Source organism: Anolis carolinensis, chromosome 6 (genome assembly GCF_035594765.1).
Source record: "Anolis carolinensis isolate JA03-04 chromosome 6, rAnoCar3.1.pri, whole genome shotgun sequence".
Classification (NCBI taxonomy): domain Eukaryota; kingdom Metazoa; phylum Chordata; class Lepidosauria; order Squamata; family Dactyloidae; genus Anolis; species Anolis carolinensis.
The window spans coordinates 44,878,211-44,902,647 of NC_085846.1; the positions used below are offsets into that span (position 1 = coordinate 44,878,211).

At 40.4% G+C, this 24,437-nt stretch overlaps 1 protein-coding gene across 6 annotated transcripts in view; it reads left to right on the plus strand.

The window, feature by feature from the left end:
* epha5 (EPH receptor A5) overlaps positions 1 to 24,437 on the plus strand; it is a 296,129-nt gene that overhangs the window by 74,996 nt on the left and 196,696 nt on the right. For 5 of the 6 annotated variants that reach the window (XM_008118796.3, XM_008118797.3, XM_016996657.2 and 2 more), the window contains exon 3: positions 5,199 to 5,862. In XM_008118796.3, the coding sequence (XP_008117003.2) occupies positions 5,199 to 5,862 (664 nt within the window). Of the gene's footprint in view, positions 1 to 3,797; positions 3,906 to 5,198; positions 5,863 to 24,437 lie in introns of those variants that run through there. The other variant, XM_062957834.1, reaches the window with a different exon arrangement.

The following is a 24,437-nucleotide window of genomic DNA, read 5'->3' on the forward strand; positions in this document are numbered from 1 at the left end:
TAAGGCCTCCCCCGAAAGTAAGACCTAGCAAAGTTTTTGTTTGGAAGCAGGCCCAACGAACAGAACACCAGAGCATGCAGGATCGGTAAATGTACGTACCATAGAGGGTTGTACATGGAAATAGTGGTAGTAACAAGAAATTCTTGATAGGATTCACAGTTTGTCTGGTTATTTAATTATTTATTTACAGTATTTATATTCTGCCCTTCTCACCCCAAAGGTGAGAACTCACATTGTACACATATAAGGCAAACATTCAATGCCTATATACACATAGAACAGAGACAGAGACAGACGCAGAGGCAATTTAACCGTCTCCTGAGGGGATGTTCGATTCCAGCCACAGGGGGAGCAGCTGCTTCATCATCCACTGTGATGGCACTTCCTCCTTCCAACGTTGGCTGGATGATTTTTTATGGAGTCGTAAATTGGTTAAATTAGCCTCCCCACTTTATAAGTGGTACCTTAATTTCCTACTTGATAGATGCAACTATCTTTCGGGTTGCTAGGTCAGCAACGAGCAGGGGCTATTTTTATTTTTAATTGTCAGGTGCTCACCCCGACACGGGCTGGCCTTGAACTCATGACCTCTTGGTCAGAGTGATTTATTGCAGCTGGCTGCTCACCAGCCTGCGCCATAGCCTGGCCCCACATTATGCTGGTTTGTGATGACAATTACTGTACAGTATATAATAAATGTTCATTTTTTTTGTTCAACAATAAATGTGAATTCTTCTTCATGGAAAAATAAGACATCCCCTGAAAATAAGACCTAGCGCATCTTTGGGAGCAAAAATTAATACAAGACACTGTCTTATTTTCGGGGAAACACGGTAGTGCAGTAAGTCTTTCCTTGTTGCTATGAGGAGGTCCTTGTTGCCACCATTGTTGCTGTGAGAGATATCTGTCCAGAGACTGGGTGCAGTTATTTCCAATATTTCTGGCAGAACTTTATCACAGATTTGCACTGGAAGACTTAGGGACTACTGGAGAGAATATTTCAATTGAATTTGTCAATAATTGAATCTGTGTAAATTAAATCCATAAATGTGAAGGGTTAGCTGCACATAAAATGGAAACTGTAAAGATAATTTTTGGACTCCTGTCGTGTAAAAGGTACCACAAAACATGTTTCTTCCACCTGTTTCCTCCCATCTTTTCAAATGAAAGCTGGGAACTCAGCAATTATGAAATCAAGTCTTATGTAGGGATGGCTGGAGGCTGCCTCCCATAAAGATGCTCCTGTGCTACACAACCGAATAGTGATTTGCCTTGCATTGCCATTCCACTGGAAGTCTAGGCAAACACTACCCATTTCTTCCTCTTCCTCTCCTCTCCTCTCTTGATGCAGTTCGTTAATGTAATTGGAAATGAATATAGCTGTCTCTGCATGTGCCAGGAGTAATGTTAATCTTCAGAGGGAATTAATAGGGGGCAAGAAAAGATGGGTCGAGGTCAATGACTAGTTGGGTGGTGGATTCAAGGGAGAGAAGGCAACAGAATGATTGCCATTCTATAATGTCTGTTTGAACAATTTGGTAAATGATTTGGTTTGCTTGCATATTCCCTTTCATGTTTTAAATAAAACCTCATGTCAGAAACATTTGAAACGATGACACTAAATTGATTGGGAGCAGCTTCCAAATGGCTATTTGCTAATTCGGTTATGAAACAGCTGCCTTTTCTCTAAGATGCAAGCATATAGAATTCAGCAGCTGTATATTCTGGCCTTGCATGCCTAGCTTGGCAAGCACAAACAGCTACATTTTTTTAAATTTCAGTTTTGTCACTACTAATCAGGAAATCTCACAGTTAAACCCCAATTTCAGTCATGGATCCATTTAACTCTCTTAAGGCATGATTGGGCCCCCTGGTGGCACAGTGTGTTAAAGCGCTGAGCTGCTGAATTTGCGGACCAAAAGGTCCCAGGTTCAAATCCCGGGAGCGGCATGAGCGCCCGCTGTTAGCCCCAGCTCCTGCCAGCCTAGCAGTTCGAAAACATGCAAATGTGAGTAGATCAATAGGTACCGCTCCGGTGGGAAGGTAACAGCGGTCCATGCAGTCATGCCGGCCACATGACCTTGGAGGTGTCTATGGAGAACGCTGGCTCTTCGGCTTAGAAATGGAGATGAGCACCAACCCCCAGAGTTGGTCACGACTGGACTTACCTTTACCTTAAGGCATGATTGGGGAACCCTTTTGGCTTGGTCGCCTGGGCCTCCCTGTGGCCTTCTGTGAGATGTTGGTCAAGGATCTTGTCTGTGCTATCTGTCCTCAGATTCCCAACCAGTGCCCCCAGTAGAACTTTTCTATCTGGCATTTAGATGGAACACCAGACTTTTCACCTTTTCCCACTCTCCTTCCAGTGAAAAGGGAAGGGAAGAAAAACACTTTCAGGCCACCCTTACTGGGATATGCGTCCCTTTTCCCACCCTTCTGCAGGAAGGAGTGAAATGTTTTCAGACAGCATATCTCATAAATGGCATCACCTATTTTATTTATTTATTTACAGTATTTATATTCCGCCCTTCTCACCCCAAAGGGGACTCAGGGTGGATCACATTACACATATAAGACAAACTTTCAATGCGTTAACATAGAACAAAGACAGAGACAAACGCAGGCTCCGAGCTGGCCTTGAACTCATGACCTATTGGTCAGAGTGATTTGTTGCAGCCGGCTGCAGCTGGCTGCTCACCAGCCTGCACCACAGCCCGGGCCTATGGATGGTAGCTCTTTCTTTTTCTGATAAAAGAAAGCAAGGTGGGACATTAAATGAGGATAAAGACGACCCAGATTGTTATATGGATAAAGTTGGAGGATATTGGACGAACGGATTTTAAACACGTTTTATGTTTTATATTTTATATTTTATACTGTATTTAATTGGTTGTATTTTTTATATGTTGTTGTTTTTAATGATGTATCGGCATCGAATTGTTGCCAATTGTACGCCGCCCTGAGTCCCTCCGGGTGAGAAGGGCGGGATAGAAATATTTGAAATAAATAAATAAATAAATAAATAAATAAATAGAGGTATATGGGCTGGAGATCCTCCCATGCATATACACATTAATGGTGTCCTTTCATCCGAAACATAGAGATTAAGACAACCTATTTCCCATTGAGCTCATCTCCCTCTACAACTGTAATATTTAGCAGATTGTAGTGATCTATGTGGAGCCCTTGATGGCACAGCCGGTTACAGTGTTGAACCTGCTGACTGAAAGGTCGGTGGTTCGAATCTGGGGAGCGGGGTGAGCGCTTGCTGTTAGCCCGAGCTTCTGACAACCTAGCAGTTTGAAAACATACAAATGTGAGTAGATCAGTAGGTATTGCTCCGGCTGGAAGGTAACAGCACTCCATGCAGTCATGCTGGCCACATGACCTTGGACGTGTCTACAGACAGCACTGGCTCTTCAGCTTAGAAATGGAGATGAGCACCAACCCCCAGAGATGGATACTACTAGACTTAATGTCAGGGGAAAACCTTTACTTACCTAATGATCTATGTAATAGGCAAGAGTTATAAGGTAAAGGAAGTGAATTAGTTTGACATTATAAAATGTTGCTCAAATGCAAAATTATCATAGTATTTGCTGCCATTAACTTGATCCAAATTGGACTGCATATAGAATTCCCACATGGCCAGCCCTAATAGCCCCCAAATGATGCTATCATCGTTCAGCATGTGTATCTCAACTAGCATGCTGCAGTTTCCAGAAGCAATTATGTGTTAATTGGCAGGAGGTGGTGGTAAGAGAGCAGGTGAAAAGAATATTGAGTGATAGCTAGCAGGAAACTCCCTTCATATGGCTTTAGTGTTTGTGAGAACTGTTGGCTGCAGAGAACTGTTGGCTGCATTTTCATTCTACCTGTTGGAAAACTCACCTCTCCTTACCAGGGTATTGTGTTACTAATTATTTGAACTGATAAAAAGGAATGGGTGTTGGCAAATGGAGTTGGAAGAAATCATTACAGCTAAGTAGACTAAAACTGTAAAATTGTAATATTTTTATTGTCCTTTAATGAAGAGATAAGGGATTTTGTTTTGAGCTTATCACTGAATGAGGCTTTTAAGCAGAGGCTGGATGGCCATCTGTCGGGGGTGCTTTGAATGTGATTTCTTGCTTCTTGGCAGGGGGTTGGACTGGATGGCCCATGAAGTCTCTTCCAACTCTATGATTCTATGAAGTAGTAAAAAAACAAAGGGATCCTCATGGTAGCAATGCTGTAGTCCAGGTGTCTACAGTCAGCTTCAAACATTAGCCACCCATGGGTTGCTGAAGAGGACAAAAATTAGATTTCATATGCTATAGATCTTAAAGAAAATTGGCTCAAACGCATCATTAGGCCTAATGTATACAAACACAAACAATAAATGCTGGAGGTATAAAGAACAAATAGGTTCCTACTTCCACATGTGGTGGAGTTGTAAAAAAAAATAGAGAAGTATTGGAAAATGATCCACATAGAATGAAATAAAATACTAAAATTCAAGTTAGAAAAGAAACTGGAGCTTCTCCTATTAGAGCTTTACGACCCCCAGGTTAACATTGACCCAAATACAGATACCGCTCGGGCGGAAAGGTAACAGCATTCCATGCAGTCATGCCGACCACATGACCTTGGAGGTGTCTACAGACAACGCCGGCTCTTTGGCTTAGAAATGGAGATGAGCACCAACCCCCAGAGTCAGACACGACTGGACTTAACGTCGGGGGAAACCTTTACCTTTTTAAATACATATAAACTTTTCACCCTTTTTATTGCGGCTGCCAGAGTGGTACTAGCAAAACTATGGAACTTAGAAATTATAACTAACAAAAATTAGATTTCTCCTGCTTCTTGCTGTGTTGTTATGTGCATTTGCTTTTCAAAAACAGTTCTTCAAATGATTGATATATTAAATCTCTTCCAGTGCTAAGGCTTAACTCTGGAATGTATGAGGCAATGGTAATAAACAGGACTGGTAGAACAAAGGAAGGAGATCAGAATATACAAGCAAAGTGATTTTTCTGCCTAGAGGTACTGCCTGGGATGCCTTCTCCTACCTAGTTGGATATTTTGTAAAAAGTCACTTCTTTTTAATGAGGTCAGCCAGACTTTCAAATCTGTAACTTTCAACATAGGCAACTTGTTATTTATTTAAAAGTTGTGGTCTCATTTTATTCTTTCTCCCTCTCTTCATTTTTTAGTGGGAAGAAATTGGCGAGGTCGATGAAAACTATGCTCCAATCCATACCTATCAAGTATGTAGAGTAATGGAACAGAGTCAGAACAACTGGCTCCTCACCAACTGGATCTCCAACAGTGGAGCATCACGGATCTTCATTGAACTGAAATTTACCCTTAGGGATTGTAACAGCCTTCCTGGAGGTCTTGGGACTTGCAAAGAGACATTTAATATGTACTACTTTGAAACAGATGACGAAGATGGGAGGAATGTGAAAGAAAACCAATACATCAAGATAGATACCATTGCAGCCGATGAGAGTTTTACAGAGTTAGACCTCGGCGACAGGGTCATGAAGCTGAACACAGAAGTAAGGGATGTTGGGCCTCTGACCAAAAAGGGATTTTACCTTGCTTTCCAGGATGTGGGGGCATGCATTGCATTGGTGTCTGTTCGAGTGTATTACAAGAAGTGCCCCGTGGTGGTTCGGAACCTGGCCATCTTTCCTGACACCATCACGGGAGCAGATTCTTCCCAGCTGCTGGAAGTCTTGGGGTCATGTGTGAACCACTCGGTGACAGATGAACCCCCCAGGATGCACTGCAGTGCCGAAGGGGAGTGGCTGGTGCCAATTGGAAAATGCATGTGTAAGCCAGGGTATGAAGAGAAGAACAACACCTGTCAAGGTAAGAATCTGATGCTCCCCATACTTGTATTATGTATTTGAAACCTTAATATTGTTCATTCACACACAGAGTGAGATCCAATTATACATTTAGTCTTATAACTTGATGATGGCACAGTGGTACTCATTCCCTCTCACTGTTCAGCTGTTATTTTTCCACACGTTCATGGTGGTTCAAAAATCACAACGGGGTTTCAGTGTTTAATAACTCCTTTATTTGTTGTGTTTAAGTTACAGTACTGTACCATAGCATCTTATATGGGAAATAAAATTACAATACATTACATATTACGTTATGTATAAAATATTTTCAAAAAAACATTTTCACAAAGTTATTAAAACATCAAACATCTTTGTGACTTCTGGCCCATCCTGTACATGCACACAGACTTACAGGTTGAGCATTTCATACTATTTTATTTATTTATTATTTACAGTATTTATATTCCACCCTTCTCACCCTGAAGGGGACTCAGGGCAGGGCACAATGTACATATACATGGCAAACATTCAATGCCATTAGATATACGACATATAGACAGACACAGAGACAGTTTAACATTTTCCAGCTTCCGTCTTCATGAGGTTATGCTTGATTCTGGCCACAGGGGGACCTGCCGCTTCATCGACCACTTGTGACACTAAGTCCTTGATGAATACTTCCTCATTCCTTTCCACATGCTGCTGGCAGCTTTATTGTGTCATAAATTAGTTAAATTAGCCTCCCCACATAAAGCGGTACCTACATTTTCTACTTGAAAAATGCAACTGTCTTTCGAGCTGCTTCGGTCAACAGCGAGCTAGGCTATTAAATGGTCGGGAGCTCTGTCTGACCCGGGCTTCAATCTCATGACCTCTCGGCTAGTAGTGATTTATTGCAGCTGGCTACTAACCAGCTGTGCCACAGCCCAGCCTATCTGTTGCTTCTGTGTGTATGTACATGTAGGCTCTTCACACATTCTGCTGTATGCCAAATAATGAGTCAAATACAGTACACGCCTGTGAGAATCATCCTGAACTTTCTAACTCTGCCCTTCTGCTTTCATTTCTTGTTATTACAGTAGAGTCTCACTTATCCAACACTTGCTTATCCAACATTCTGGATTATCCAAAGCATTTTTGTAGTCAATGTTTTCAATACATCGTGATATTTTGGTGCTAAATTCGTAAATACAGTAATTACTACATAGCATTACTGCGTATTGAACTACTTTTTTTGTCAAATTTGTTGTTAAACATATTTTGGTGCTTAATTTGTAAAATCATAACCTAATTTGATGTGTAATAGGCTTTTCCTTAATCCCTCTTTATTATCCAACATATTCACTTATCCAACGTTCTGCCGGCCCGTTTATGTTGGATAAGTGAGACTCTACTGTACTTGTTTTCCATTGTATCTCTTAAGAGGCTTAAATGTGTCCACATTTTTATTGCAGTTAACATCTCGTTTGCAGACATATTTGGCTGGACCTGGAATCCAGAGCTTGAGTTTATGAACACTTCGGTGTTAGTGGAGAAAGTCTATTGGTAGAGTTTTTATGCAGGGAAAAATATAGGAATCCAAAGGATGTCTGCTTAGTGGTCATTTCCGTATTATATGCAGGGATCGGAATCTTGCTTGTCTGTTCTGATGACCTCTATATGGTTGAAGGCAGGATTGCACTTCTAGATGTAAAGGCAACCATAATATCATAATACAGAAATCAATGTCACATGTATTTAAGATGACTGTGTGCTTACAAATAGCCTGAAATCTTCTATGGCTACACCTGAATTACCACTGTCTAAAACTGCCAGCTTTCTTTGAAGTGGTTAATAATAACTCAGCGGCTGACCTTTCATAAATAGGAGCTTTGTGCAGTGTGCACAAGCAGTATATCTGCTTAATGATATGCCTTATATGGTATGCCCTCTCTCTGTTTTGCTTTATGGAACAATATTTTTGTATTTAAATTTTTATTGTTTCATTCTTGTAAACTCCCCTGAAGATATGGTGGGAAAGTATTATAAAAGTATATTTGAGAAATACGAGGAGGAGTTTTTCATAAGAACAAAGTAGAGATTGTGGGTTGTCATTCTGAGCACTTGATCAGTAATTTGATTTTAAGCATGGTGACAATTTGGATGCTTTGTTCATGAAGTGGATCTGACCTAGTGATGTTGATGTATGTTCCATTAGCAATCAAAAGGAGCAGCAAGTGGAAATATTCCATAAGATGGCTAGGAATATGTTTTCCTGTAATATAATGGATGCTTCACGTTTCTTTGTGCATCTTTATCCATTTTTTGTGCTTGATTCCCAATCTGACAAGGAGAACTCTATGCAAAGGCTTCCTGACATTACTTGTTTACTTAATTCTGTCTCATTTTGAAGGATAGCCATCTTGTCATCAAAATGAGATGTCTAGCAGAGATGCTCCCTTAAATTCACATCAGAAATGTTTGATGAGCTTAGCTATCATCAAATGGTGAGAAAATAGCTGCATTTGGAAATAAATGTAGAGTACAGCCCATGGGTTTTATTTAGAAGAATACATGAATTATTGTCGAGTTAAGTCTGTGAAAGTCTGAAAAATCCTTCAAAATGACCTGTTGATCCATCATTTAAGGCTGCTCAACAACAGTCAACCCTCCATATATGTGGGTCTCATTTTTACAAGTTTGATTATTTGTGGATTTTTATTTATATGTGCTCACTAGGGATCTTGAGGTTCTCCAGTGTGACTCTGAAAGTTGATAATAAAGTCAGGGTGGAGAACTTAGAGTTCTATGGATTCTCCAGCATGATTCTATGGTCAACTTCTGTTATTTTGGAGAACTTAGAGGTTCTTTGAAAGGTTTTCTCTCAAATTTAAAAAGTGTTATTTTTATTCAAGGTTTTTCCATTTTTTGTAGGATCCCTGTACTCCTAAACTCAGTGAATGTGGAGGAGTGACAATAATTCATGTATATATTCAAACATGTTGTGTTCTATGGATTTCTTGATAATAGCATAGTTTTAGTAGCTCAGAATGCAGTACTTTTAAAAGGTTTCAATTCCCACACAGTTTCTTTTCACCATTGCTCTGTTAAGTTTCATGTAATGCTGGAGATAAAATATTCTAGAGCAGTGATTCTCAACCTGTGGGTTTCCAGATGTTTTGGCCTTCAACTCTCAGAAATCCTAACAGCTGGCAAACTGGCTGGGATTTCTGGGAATTGTAGGCCAAAACACCTGAGAACCTACACATTGAGAACCACTGTTCTAGAGGGACCTTGGTTTAGGAGAGTACATGGCTCCAGAGCAAATCTGACTCCAAGACTGTTTGAGCTCTGTAGATTCCTTGTGTCCTTGATCCCTGTATGTTCCCCAGATAGTTCTTTATCTTCTTTAAACAATGAGTTATCTATCTTGTAAGCTTCCAGAAGATGTTGTTTGATCATGTAACATTATGCAAATGGTACTAACTAGAGGAATCCTCCACCTTGTGCGACTTTGGAGTAGAACAAACAACTCAACATCTGTATGCGTGCCCAGAATGCCTTGCCTCATGCACAGAGGAAGAACTGTTTAAAGCTACAGACAATGCAGTCACTGTTGCCTGTTTTTGGTCTAAAATTGTTTAGCTGCTTGTGCTCCCATTATTTGTATCAGTTTTGAACTTATTTATTTATGCAAGGCTTTTGACATGAAATAAAATAAAAATTAAGCCCATGTATCATCAAGTTCAGGTAGTATTAAGACAATTGTACATTTAAAACGTATTTTTTTTTTCAAAATCAGAAGTGGTCTTATGAACATTTTCCCCTCCCCATTTTTTTTTTTTTTTTTTTGCATCTGGTCTTAGAGGAAAATGAAACTGTAGAATACTGACCGTGGGAATGGAATATAGCAAGTAGAGGTGGAAGGGATGAGTGAATGATATACATGGGGTGGCTGGCGGGAACTCTTCAGAACTATCTTTCTTTTGAATGTGGCAAGACGGGGAAAGGTGTATCCAAGGATTAACCTTTGTGAGCAAAGATGATCAGGAAACTACTGGGTCAAGACAGGTGCTTTCTGTTTCTTCATGAAACTACTGAAGTAACAGCAGGGGCAGTTTGGTTCTTAGTTTTTATAGGTTACAGGAACAGCCAAGAAAATTATTCAGATTAAATGGTGCATAAAAAGTTGGGTAGATGTTGAGGGGAGAACTCAAGGTTATGTTTCAAAAGGTAGCCAAAGCCACAGACGCTTGCAGACTTGGCTGTTGTAAAGCCAGGTCATTGCCAGGTCTCAGAACAGGCCCAGTGCCATAAATCTGTGCACACCTGGAGCTCTTAGGGAGAAGGGTAACTTACAAGTGAAACAATTAATTGTGGTCATGGTGAGGATGTATTTGTTCATGTGCACATGTAGAATTATAGTATGACTAGAAATTATATAAATTTCTCAAATTATAGATTCCCTCTTTTTGCCATGTTCAGAAATATGGGAATCTGGGGTGAAGGTGAAGAGTAGGCCATTGTAATTCTGGAGTATACTCATTTATATATACCGCAATGATGCCACTTCTGCAAATTTTATAAATAGTAGGCATCCCAGAAGGAGAATGACACTTTAATGCCCTTGGAATAAACATTTGCTTAAGCAAAATCATACCTTTGAATACGATTTTCTTGCTCTTCGCATGGGGTTGGACAGGAGGGCCTACGAGATCTCTTCCAACTCTATGATTCTGTGATTCTGTTTAAGGTAATGGAATAACATGCAATGGTCTCTGCTTTCCTTGCTGTATACATTCTGTCTTTTTTACAATATGGAAAGAGCAGAAAATGATTTGCAGTATTGTAACCACTGTATTTGTTAAATACAGTAGAGTCTCACTTATCCAACGTTCTGGATTATCCAACGCATTTTTGTAGTCAATGATTTCAAAATATCGTGATATTTTGGTGCTAAATTCGTAAATACAGTAAATGCTGCATAGCATTACTGCATATTGAACTACTTTTTCTGTCAAATGTGTTGTATAACATGATGCTTTGGTGCTTAATTTGTAAAATCATAACCTAATTTGATGTTTAATAGGCTTTTCCTTAATCCCTCATTATCCAACATATTCGCTTATCCAACGTTCTGCCGGCCCGTTTATGTTGGATAAGTGAGACACTACTGTATATGTATTATCTCATTATATACATACAGATGTGGGCATCCTGATGGGGGGAAGCAGAGGGCTGTTTCTTTGAACAGCCTTCTGCAAATGAATCCACATTCTTAGTCCTTTTAAAAGGGAAGTATGAAGCAAAATGTGTAATTACTATTCTCCTAATTTGTTTTGTAAGCAACTAAATAGCCCCATAAGGTTTTAGCATTTTTATGTAATAAACTAAGCAACGGCACTTTGTGGCTTGTAGGTTAATAAAAATGAATGAATAGCTAAAGAGCCAAGCATGAAAATGCATAGTTCTGTTGATATGGCACACTATAAGTGTTCAAATTTGAAATTATGTTCACATGTTACTGTTTAGCACTGCTCCTTTCTTCCAGAGAGTGAATTATGAACTCACATAGAATGATATAAAAAGGTAAAGGTTTCCCCTGACATTAAGTCCAGTCATGTCTGACTCTGGGGGTTGGTGCTCATCTAAGCTGAAGAGCCAGCGTTGTCCATAGACACCTCCTAAGTCATGTGGCCATAGGCATGACTCTATGGAGCGCTGTTACCTTCCCGCCAGAGCAGTACTTATTGATCAACTCACATTTGCATGTTTTCAAACTTCTGGGTTGGCAGAAGCTGGAGCTAACAGTGGGCGCTCACTCCGCTCCCGGGATTTGAACCTGGGACCTTTCGGTCTGCAAGTTCAGCAGCTCAGCGCTTTAACACACTTCGCCACTGGGGCTCCCAAAACCATATACAGTACAGGCAGTCCCCAAGTTATGAACAAGATAGATTCTGTAGATTTGTTCTTAAGTTGAATTTGTTTTTAAGACAGAACAGGTACATTTTTCAGTGTATGTTGCCCAGATGTTTTTATGTTGCCCAGATGTTTTTGATGTTTTGCATCCCCTTGATCATCCATGAACTAGTCTTTTCCTCAGTTGTGTTGGCCACTAGAGAGGCCTATGATCAGGCCACTTCTGCATATTTCTGAATCCTGTTCTGTGGTCTGTGTAACAAACATGACAATAAATATGTTTTTTTCAAAGTTGGAATAAAACGGTCAAGTGTTACTATTATTTTTTAAAAAAACATGTTCACTAGGGGCTGATTAATTCCATCTATTTCTAAGTACAGTATATCCTTATACTCTGGCCCATTAAGGGGAGTAGATGCCATTCACTCCTGTGAGAGATAAAGCATTACAATTCAGGAGACCACATGGAATTTCAGTTTTATTAGCATTTTATATTTTTAAAGGCTATAAAATATTTGAAGCATTATTCGAGATGCTGCTTAAAATGAGAGATAACAGGTTTAAACTCAATTTTATTTTTGTATTTTTAAAACGTTGCTTAATATTTGGAGTGTGCAAGTTTAGGAGCAACTTTGTATCCGATTCTCTCCTCTCCCTGTGTATATTTGAGATAAAATTATTCTCATTTGGAGAGCGCACAGCCAATTCATGTGAGTAATAGGAGGAAGATTGCACCCAGGGGTATAGAGCAAAAAAAAAGGTCAAGTTTAACGGATAAAAAAAGGTCTGCATTAATTGTTCTACTGGGAATTGATTGGGTATTATGGAAGAACAGTGATGGAAAAACCTTCTGCATGGAAAACAGTATACATGGAAAGAACAGTATGAATGGAACATTGTCCATCGTTCTTATGTTGGTTGTATTTTTCCAGTTAAAACAAAAATGCCTGGGAGAACAATGTGCAAGTTGTTTGTAAACATCATGACACAAATTTCCTAATTAACTCTAATTAGACATTTTCCATAGCATATCAAATTCACAAAATTATCCATTTCCCCTAGCCTGCTCAGTTATTGTGCTGTTGCCTGTGATGGAACTGTATATAATTTGCATCACTAAATTAAAAATAACTGAAATGTTGCCAGTTGAGCCAAAATTGTGAATTTGAAGTGCCAGAATTGCTCAAGCAGTTAGAAGACTGGAGAAGTTACAGATCCTGAGAGTTCTTATGTGGAGCATCTGGGCTCCCTTCCCAGTCAGCTCCATCCTAAAGTCAACTAGTATAACTCAGGTGAGAAGTAAGGGATAGCCACTATCATTGACAAAAAAAGATGCTGCTTCTCATCAAAAGTGCATTGGAAAAGTCCAGGGAGAATTACAAAAGGTTTGCCGATTTGAAAATGTCCCCAGAATGGAATTTCAAAGTCAGGGAAAAGGTCTGTTTGTCCATCAACTTCCTCAAGACAACTCAACCGTCCAAGAAACTGAGCCCAAAATTCCTGGGGCCCTTTGAAATTGTAAATAAAATCAACCTGGTGACAGTCTGAGATGAGTCCATCCAGTGTTTCACTGCAGTCTGTTGAAACCTGCTTGTGTCCAACCCAGGTGGCACTCACCATCAAGGTCCCTGGGCCTATCATGGTAGATGGGTAGCATCATTTTGAGGTTTCAGACATTTTAGATTCTTGGAGGCATCATGGGTCCTTGGCGAAGTGGTGACATTTCAATGACTCTGAATGGGTAAGGGTGGGGGATGTCAGGGCGCCAAAGTTGGGTAAATATCTTCATTTAAAATATCCCTTTAAACCTTGTTATAAAAGTACAGTAGATTGGTACTGCTTGTGGTTTTTGAGCCTTTTAAAGGAAGGAATCATGTCAGGAGCTATTTCTGCTGTTCAAAATGTCACCATAAATCCTCTCTATTTTAGAGCAGCTGAATGGACTGGTTTTCTTCTGGAGAAAGACTGATAAGGATTTTGGAGGCAGGTGTGAGGTTGGGAGGAAAGGGGGGGGGATGCTTGCGAAATCATCATTAGCATTTTTTCTTGAGCTGTAGAGATCTGAGTAATAAAGCCAAATCCAAAACACTTATGTGAGTGGCCTAAATTGATAGCTAGATCCTTCAGGGATCCTGCACTCAAGAAAAACACAGGATCTCATTGCGATATGCTGGTGTGGACTGCACCAATGCATGTACACTTTTTAAAATCCTGAAACAGCTGATGAGGGCTGTAAACTGATGGAGCCACTGACACACAGGTGGCTAAATGGAGACACAAATTGAAAGCAATTCCCATGAGATCTCTATACAACCAATCCTTTGTTTTCATATTTATGAATTTAAACATAGCTTGAATTTGGACAGTGGGTACTAGCATGGCACGCAAGAGACCCTAAAGGGAAGTGGGGTTTAAGAGGGCAAATGTACAGGCAGTAGGAGGGTGAGGAGAGATAATGACAAGAAATCTGCATGTGTGCACATTCATATATCTGCATCAGTATTTATGAGGTACAGCACATCCCAGAGAGTCAATTAAAAAAATTAACAGAAACCTTCTGGTGGATGTCTCATATACATTTTGCGGAATTCTAAAATTTTCTACAAAGAAACTTTTCAGGACACCAGAGGACTATTTGCTTTCAGGTACCACAAATTTTCCCCTCACCTCTTTGTCCCAGATTTTGAGGTCATCTGGAAGGACCCTTAGTTCTGCTTTAGTTATTGCCGGAATTAAATGAACTGTCAGTAAGCTATTATTTGAAGACAGCATAGTTCAATGGTTGGAATGTTGCATTAGGATTTGCTTCATCTTGGCATACTACTCGTGGACCTTTGGCGAGTCACACTCTCAACCTCACAGTATGATAGTGTCAAACTTCCTTTGAATAAATCATGCTAAGAAAACATGTATAGTAGCTTGCTTTAAGTCATAATTGATTTGTAGGTGTACTAATTGAAGTAGGTCTTTGATATCTGCTGGGCTTTGATTTTAGGACCCTATGGATATACACTGGTATCCCTTATAGAAAATGACTAAGCCGAGGTTTGCAATTTGGATGGTTTTTTCTAAAAAACAAACAAACTCAAAATGTTGATTGTTGACTCCATGGATACAGATTTTATGGGTACAGAGAGCTGGCTGTACTGTGACTACAGCAAAGTAATTATTCCGTAACTTGTTATTTTCATGTTCTGCTTCCCATAGCATGCTTTTTTGCCTTTGCTATTAAAAAGCCCAAAGGCATTTGCTAATTATTCTAGAGTTGCCAATCTTATTTTTGCTAGGAAGCTTTGCCTGGTTTTTTTTTTCTTTTTCTTTTGATGATGTAGTCAAATAGGGTAGTCTGTATAGGATGATGTAACCCCATTCATTGTGATCTTTGATTGGGTGGAATTGTGGCAGAATTTGAAGAAAGTTGATGATGTGGTAATTATAGGGGGAAAATGGCATGCAGTCTGCAGAGGACAGGGGAAACAATTATATTAAATTGGCTCTTCCTTATAGCTGGAGGAGGAGTAAGCAAATTGTAACTAAAGCATAATTATGAAAATGAGTTGCCATGGCTTGTCCTGCTTTCTAAGGCTTAGAGCCAACATTGCCCATATTGATATCTTATTTCTTTCATCCTTTAATTCCATTAATAATTGTGCAGTTGTATGAGTCAGAAGTCAGTTTTCCTAAATTCACTGCAACGTACAGCCTGGTAAGTATATTTGGTTTGTAGCCAGAATACCTCTAGGGTGTATGTCTCCTACTTCATGCTCTCCATATGTTTTGGACTTGAACTCTCACCATTTCTCATTGTTGCCAGGGGCTGAAGGTAACAGTCCATAATATCCTGAGGTTACCAAGTTGGGGAAGTCTGCTCTGTGGGGGAAATGCTAACATCAACTTCACATTTCAAGTCTTTGCCTGAAGTTAGTGTGATGGGAATATTGGGTCTCGGGATGCCAAGAGCTCTTAATTGACATGAGGTAGATTTCCAATGAATATTAAATGCAGGGACAAATTGCACTGTCACCTTGTCAAAGACATCTATTAAACTATTATTAGAAAGTTACCAGAAGCATGCTATCCTCCAAAACCACTTTCTTTGTTAATCCTGCTATGTGTTCATTCAGAATTCTTCTCAGTTCTTTTATATGAAGCTACAAATAATTCTTGATAGCTGGAAGCATTTTCATCCTTCAGGCAATCGCTTTGGGCTACAGTGTATTTCTCTGGTCAGTCATGCAGTATTCTTATTTGGATGGAGACAAAGTTACCTGCTTCACTTTCTAATTGACATTAGCTCATGTAGGGGATTACGAAAAATCACTAATTCATGACAAACATCTTCCTATCTGAGATAACACCTTTTTACAGGTACAGTAGAGTCTCACTTATCCAACACTCGCTTATCCAACGTTCTGGATTATCCAACGCATTTTTGTAGTCAATGTTTTCAATACATCATGATATTTTGGTGCTAAATTCGTAAATACAGTAATTACTATGTAGCATTACTGTATATTGAACTACTTTTTCTGTCAAATCTGTTGTATAACATGATGTTTTGGTGCTTAATTTGTAAAATCATAACCTAATTTGGTGTTTAAAAGTGTTGTCGAAGGCTTTCATGGCCGGGATCACAGGGTTGTTTTATGTCTTTCGGGCTGTGTGGCCATGTTCCAGAAGCATTCTCTCCTGACGTTTCGCCCACATCTATGGCAGGCATCCTCAGAGGTTGTGATGCCTGCCATAGATGTGGGCGAAACGTCAGGAGAGAATGCTTCTGGAACATGGCCACACAGCCCGAAAGACATACAACAACCCGGTGTTTAAAAGGCTTCTCCCTAATCTCTCCTTATTATCCAACATATTTGCTTATCCAACGTTCTGCCGGCCCGTTTATGTTGGATAAATGAGAATCTACTGTACCTGTGTCTGTAAAATATTTTTTTTCTATTGATAGTTCATTTTAAAATCTTCGAAATCTCTTCTGAATATTTAGTTCAGTTCTGCTCTTTCTTTCTTTCTTTCTTTCTTTCTTTCTTTCTTTCTTTCTTTCTTTCTTTCTTTCTTTCTGTTATGTATTAGCTTATTGGAAGTAGAATAGTGTGTGTTCCAGCGAATGTTATAATAATAATCATCATCATCATTATCATCATCATCATCATCATCTTGATTTCTATTCCACCCATCTCCCCAAAGAAACTTAGGGTGGATTCAAACCAACAACTGCATACATTCAATGCCTTAAAAAAAAAAAACAGATAAATATTGCCAAAAAAATCCCAGCAAGACCCCACATATGAAAAAGTAAAAAGGTAAGGTAAAAACCTAATATCAAATTAAACCTAATATCAGTGAATTGAGTATAGCATCAATAACCTAAACCAATATAGTCAGACAGAATCAGACAACAGTTATATAGTGACATAAAATCTAAATAAATGTTCACGGTAATTTAAAAAGCCAACTGAAGTTCAACAGAGTTGTGTGGGTTGGATTAAGTGGCCTACGGTGGTAAATGGGCTGACTTAGACTCCTTCCTTTTTCCTTTATTTTGTTCAGTCGTTTTCGACTCTTTGTGACCTCATGGACCAGTCCATGCCAGAGCTCTCTGTCGGCTGTCACCGCCCCCAGTTCCTTCAAGGTCGAGCCAGTCACTTCAAGGATACCGTCCATCCATCTTGCCCTTGGTCGTCCTCTCTTCCTTTTTCCTTCCATTTTCCCCAGCATCATGATCTTCTCCAAGCTTTCCTGTCTTCTCATGATGTGACCAAAATACTTCAACTTTGCTTCTAATATCTTTCCCTCCAGTGAGCAGTCGGGCATTATTTCCTGGAAGATGGACTGGTTGGATCTTCTTGCGGTCCAAGGCACTCTTAGGATTTTCCTCCAGCACCAGAGTTCAAAAGCATCTATCTTCCTTCGCTCAGCCTTCCTTATGGTCCAGCTCTCGCATCCATAGGTTACTATGGGGAATACCATTGCTTTGACTATGCGGACCTTCATTGCCAGTGTGATGTCTCTGCTTTTCAGTATTTTATCGAGGTTGGCCATTGCTCTCCTCCCCAGAAGTAAATGTCTTCCGATTTCCTGGCTGCAGTCTGCATCTGCAGTGATCTTCCCACCTAGAAATATAAAGTCTGTCACTGCCTCCACGTTTTCTCCCTCTATTTGCCAGTTGTCAATCGGTCTGGTTGCCATGATTTTGGTTTTCTTGACGTTTAACTGCAACCCAGCTTTTGCACTTTCTTCTTTCACCTTCGTGATAAGGCTCCTCAGATATAGCATAGTTCTCAATCAGGATCTGGTAGTGGCCACTCATTAATTAATCCTTCTCCTCTCCATATGCTAATGAGCAGAAGTAGGTCTTTAGTTGTTTTTTGAAGGAGATGAAGGAGTGGGCCTTATTTCTTTAGGAAGGGAGTTCCATAGGTGAGGGGCAGCCATGGAAAAGGACCTCTCCCTCGTTCTCACCAGCCGTACTTGAGATGGGGATGGGACCAAGAGCCGGGCTTCCTCTGCTGATCTTAGTGCCCGAGCTGGTTTGTACAAGGAGATACGATCGGTCAACTAGCCTGGACCCAAGTCGTATAAGGCTTTAAAGGTAATGACCAACACTTTGTATTTAGCCTGTAAGCAGACCGGGAGCCAGTGGAGCTGCCGTAGCATGGGAGTGGATTTCTCCCTGTATTGCCATTTTGGGAACAAAATTCCTTTCAGTTGTAAACTCGACTACTCTAAGGTACATTGATTCCTTTATCAAAGGTGCTGTTACTCTCAATACCAGCTGTTCAGGAATGTGAGAAAACAAGTGTCATTGATTTTGACTCTTCTTGTGTTCCTTTAAAGCGCAGCTTTCCAAACATTTCATGTTGGCAACACACTTTTTAGGCATGCATCATTTTGTGACACAGTAATTCAGTTTTACTAGCAAACCAGAGGTTAAAACAATCCCTTGTAAGAGATACAGACACATGCATAAACTATAAGAATGAAATATATGGGGACATGGCATATCTCATGAAAACCTTTTATTTATATATTTATTGCTTACTGCCCCTGGTGGCACAGTGTGTTAAAGCGCTGAGCTGCTGAACTTGCGGACCGAAAGGACCCAGGTTCAAATTCCGGGAGCGGAATGAGCGCCTGCTGTTAGCCCCATGCAAATGTGAGTAGGTTAATAGGTACCGCTCTGGCGGGAAGGTAATGGCGCTCCATGCAGTCATGCCGGCCACATGACCTGGAGATGTCTATGGACAATGCCGGCTCTTCGGCTTAGAAATGAAGATGAGAACCAACCCCCAGAGTCGATCATGACTGGACTTAATGTCAGGGGAAACCGTTACCTTTACTGCACATAAATTCAGAAGTTTCTTATTATGTTTGTGTGGGACACTTACATTCTGCAGCCCACACACTAACATGCCATGGCACACAGTTTGGAAAGCTCTGCTTTAAAGAGCAACTGCCACGGTGAAGGTCACTTTTGTTCATCTGTGTGTGTCATTTAAAGATTGCCAAATGGAGAACCACTTTTTATGCAAGTTGAAAGAATTATTTTTTAAAAAATGTATGTCCCATTTGACTCATGGGTTGCCATAAGTCAACAGGTGATTGGAAGGCACACACACACATACATAACTACAAAATTATTTACATTAAAGGGAAAATAGTGTAAGGCTATTGTTCTCATAAAACAGCATCCTGTCATTTTAAGGACAATTGGCATTATCTTAAAACCCATTTCCCCCCAAACAATGCAGACATCCATCTTTCCCAGCACCCATTTCAGAGCTTTCTATGAGACATTCTTCATAAAAATGCCCAAGGATTTTGAGAACAATATTCCCCTGGCTGAAAAGGCCATGGTTGATAATGATCAGCTCACCTCCTCTCCAAGTTATAGCTATGTTGAGAATGCTGATGTAATATTACAGAGAACAGGGGTCAAAGTGCTTCCAAAGCTAAGGCAGATGTGAGCCGTAGCACAGAAAATAAGGAGCTCTGGAAATAAAGAAGTGGCTATATCAGCATGGCAGCTGAATGTGAGCTATGGGCATGAAAAAAAGAACAAAGTTGCATTATCTCTGACTCATTCTGTTGGGCTGGGGACCCATGCTGTCTGTAATCTCAGATCAATGCTAGATTTGTGAGGGAGCTTTAACGATAAGGCACATAAATGCAAAGGCTGTGCCTGTAGCCATACAGCATAGTCCAGGGCCGGATCAGCTGCATGAGGTGGGTATATTTTTTCTGTTTATGGACTCACACAGTTATGCCTGTATATCTCAGTCCTCTTTGAAGTATTTTGATTTATAAATCAGTATACAAAAAGGCTGCAATGTTGTGCGAGGACTCTCAGCTGTTGGAAATCAAAATGGTGTAGACAACATAATTATATCACTTCATTTCTAATTATCCAGTAGTAGCCAATAATTACTGTATATAGTGATGTATATGTTGACCTCATGTATAGATCAAAGACATGTTTTATGGCCAAAAATATGGATTTCAAGATGGATAATTTAAGGGTGAAATTTAGGGGCAAGTAACAAAAGATATAAAGGAAAACAATGCCAGAGAACCTACAAAATTCAAGCAGGTACAACTGTTTGCGCTCGCTCATGTCTGAGAGAGTAGAGGATATCAGTGCTACTTTTTCATTATCCCAGGACAGACTAAACACTTGCCTTTCACCATTCTAGGGGAGAAGGGGATGGCTTAGTGTTGATAAGATTTTTGGGTCAATTTTTTTTGCCTAAAATTCTAGTTTATACAGCACAGGCAGTCCCCAAATTAGTTTATACGGCATAGGTAGTCCCCAAATTATGAACAAGATACTTTCTGTAGGTTTGTTCTTAAGTTGAATTTGGATGTAAGGATAGATTTCTTTCACTTCTTGTCTCACCCCTGTTCTTAACTATGAGTAATTTGTAAGTTGGATGTTTGTAACTCAGACTGCTTGTATATAGATTTTTGCTTGAGACAAATTGGTCAGTTTTCAATCTAATCCTTTTGGAAAATGATGTATTTTTTCCCCCCATGAAAACGTGCTCCCTTATTCTTTTTCTCCCCATCTTTTCCGTAATCCTGCCTAGTTATGCTGCTGTGTTAGGCATCATTTTTTCTTTACAGGATGTGGAATGAGAGCAGGCAATATTGGCATAACTCTGACTTGGATATAAATGCTACCAGAGAACTAGATAGCCAAATGGCCAAGGAAGAGTGAGGGCAATCTTTTTTGTTGTCCTCCCTGTAAGCAAAACCACTCTGTTGTATCGTTTAGACTGAAAAAAGGGAGAAAATGATGTTACCTTCTGACAATTCAATTGTAGGTATAAACAATAGACAAAAATGCTTATCAGTCTTTGCTACTATTTTCTCAAACATTTTTTTCGGCAGCTGTGTTAGATCATAAATAAAATGACAAAATTTAGCTTCTTTGGAAATATTCAAACTAAGGAATATTTCAACTGTAAAGCATTTTAAAAATAAGGTTACTTTATGTTGTAAAAGAGAGCAGAATTAAACTATTGACACTATTAAAACATTTTACAATTGCTGTATTTTTCATACCAGAACAGTGCTAGGTTAAATCCAGGTTTGGTTATACTTAGAGTAGATTAGGCTTGTGAAGAAATTTGGCTAGAGTGGACAGTCTCTAAAAGAGTAGTGTTTTTTTTTTTTGTTTTTTTACATTTTTAGACTTTTTTCTGAGGGGAAAACACCCTTGAGTGTTGTTTGCTTGCCTGAAAACCTTGAAGAACATTTCTGAGAGATAAAGCATACACTAAACAATGCACATATTTTAAAATGTGAATACATAAAATGCATGTAATTGAGGAGGGAAATGCAGGTGCACACTTTATACATGGGCATGAGGATGGTTTAAAATAGCGGTGCTTTTCTTTATATATATAAACTAACTTGGGGACCTGACAGTGCCCGGGTCATTTGAGAAAGGTATTGTTTGCCTGTGTTCCAAGTTTAGTCTAGATCCAGTGTCAGGTGGGTTCCGTGAGTGCGGGTGAACTACAACTCCCATATGCAAGTCCCATCATCCATGGTCCATCCCCCTCCAAACAGTGTCAGGATGTAGAGTAGGTTATGGGGGCTCTATGTGCCAAGTTTGGATTTGATCAGTCATTGAACAGGGGTTGCAGTGCTCCTAGGAAGTGAGTGAAGGTATTGCAAGTCCCATCATCCATGGTCCATCCTTCTCCAAACTGCAGCAGGGTGTAGAGTGGGTCATTGGGGTTCTTTGTGCCAAGTTTGGTCTTGATCAGTCATTTCTGGCAGTTGCAGTGGTCTCAGGAAGTGCATAAAGGTACTGCAAGTCCCATTATCCTTGGTATGTCATCTCCCAAACTGCACCAGGATGCTATTAAATCGACTAGGACCTGTTATCGAACCCAAGCTTATTCCACAACAAGCAGGTTTCAGACCAGGGAAAAACTGTACAGGTCAAATTCTTCATCTGACTGAGCATATTGAGGAAGGCTATGAGAAAGGCTGCATTACGAGAACAGTTTTTGTGGACCTTACGGCAGCCTATGACACGGTCCAGCATAGAAAAATGCTGCATAAAGTCTACCATATCACCCGGGACTTTGATTTTAGAAAAACTGTCCAGACCCTCCTAGAAAACCGCAGCTTCTATGTGGAGTTTCAGGGCCAGAAAAGCAGATGGAGGAGGCAAAAGAATGGTTTACCCCAAGGCAGCATTCTTGCACCGACCTTATTTAACATCTTCACGAACAACCAGCCACAACCACCACTCACAAAGAGTTTTATATATGCTGATGACCTTGGCCTCACAACACAAGCGAAAGATTTTGAAACAGTTGAAAAGCAACTCACTAATGCCTTGAAAGATCTCTCCAGCTACTACAAAGAGAACCACCTGAAGCCTAACCCTTCCAAGACACAAGTGTGCGCTTTCCACCTACGTAACCGTGAAGCCAACAGGAAACTGAAAGTTACTTGGGAAGGCCAAGAGCTCGAACACTGTTTCCATCCTAAATATCTTGGTGTCACCTTAGATCGAACACTAACATATAGGAAACACTGCACGAACACCAAGCACAAAGTAGCTGCACGCAACAACATCCTGCGGAAACTGACTGGCAGCTCATGGGGTGCAGACCCACAAGTAATAAGAACATCAGCCCTGGCCTTGTCTTTCTCAACTGGTGAGTACGCCTGTCCTGTCTGGCACAAGTCTGCCCATGCAAAGCAGGTGGACATAGCACTAAACAAACATGCAGAATCATCACAGGATGCCTTAAACCTACACCTGTTGATAAACTCTACAAGTTAGCTGGCATTGCCCCTCCTGACGTGCGACGGGAAGTTGCTGCTAACTGTGAGAGAAATAAGGTTGAACATTGTGAAAGCCACCCACTGCATGGCTATCACCCTTCTCCCACCAGACTCAAATCAAGGAAGGGCTTCATGAGAACCACCACTCCTCTTGATGTTTCTCCACCAACAGCAAGGGTGTCCCTCTGGGCAGCTAAACCTGGCAATTCTAACTGGATGGATGGATGGCCCCCCATGAGGGTCTTCCTCCAGGGGCAAAGCAAGAATGGGCAACTTGGAAGTCCCTGAACAGACTCAGAAGTGAAGTGGGCAGATCAAAAGACAACTTGGCGAGGTGGCACTACCTGGAGGAATCCTCCACCTTGTGTGACTGTGGAGCAGAACAAACAACTCCGCATATGTATGCTTGCCCACAATGTCCTGCCTCATGTACGGAGGAAGAGTTGTTTAAAGCTACGGACAATGTGGTTGCTGTTGCCCGTTTTTGGTGTAAAACTATTTAGTTGCTTGTGATTTCCTTTTTTTCCATCATTTTAAAATGTATTTGTTATGCAATGCTTTTGACACGAAATAAATAAAACCAAGGCATAAAGTGGATCATGGGGGGGTATGTGTGCCAGGTTTGGTCCTGATCTGTCATTAGTTAGAGTAACAGTGTTCTTTTGGTGACAAAGTGTTTGAAAGTACTTGTCATTCATGTTTCCTTGATAAATATCACTATTATATAGTTTGAAAACTGTCATGGTTTGCCCTGGCACATTGCTTCCTAGCTCAGTAGTTCAGAAGCACAAATATCTTCAGAGTCAAACTGCTTATTACTACACTAGCTCTGCCTGGCCACGGGTTGCTGAGGCTTATGGGAATCATTTGTTGGCCAGGTGGAATAGCAGTAAATAGCCTTGCAGCCTCAAAGCCTGGCTGTTTTCTTCTTATGCGAATCCTTGTTTGGTGAGCTGGAATACAATGGAATAGGCTTGCTGCTTAGAAGGCTGGGTACTTGTGTTCTAGGGGAATTGTTTTTTGGCCAATTTGAATTGCACTGAATAGCCTCGCTGCTTCAAAGCCTGGCCCCTTTCTATGTAGGGCATCCTTTCTTGGGCAGATTGAATGGGACGGAGTAGCATCGTGGCTTCAAAACCTGAGGGTTTTCTATCTAGGGGAAATCTTGGTTGGCCAGGTTGAATTGCACTGAATAGCCTCACTGCTTCAAAGCCTGATCGCTTTCTACGTAGGGCCATCCTTTGTTGGCCAAGTTGAATGGGCCGGAATAGCCTCATGGTTTCAAAGCCTTGGGATTTTCTATCTAGGGGAATTCTTGGTTGGCCAGGTTGAATAGCAATTAATAGTCTTGGTGCGGCAAGTATGAATGCTGCAATT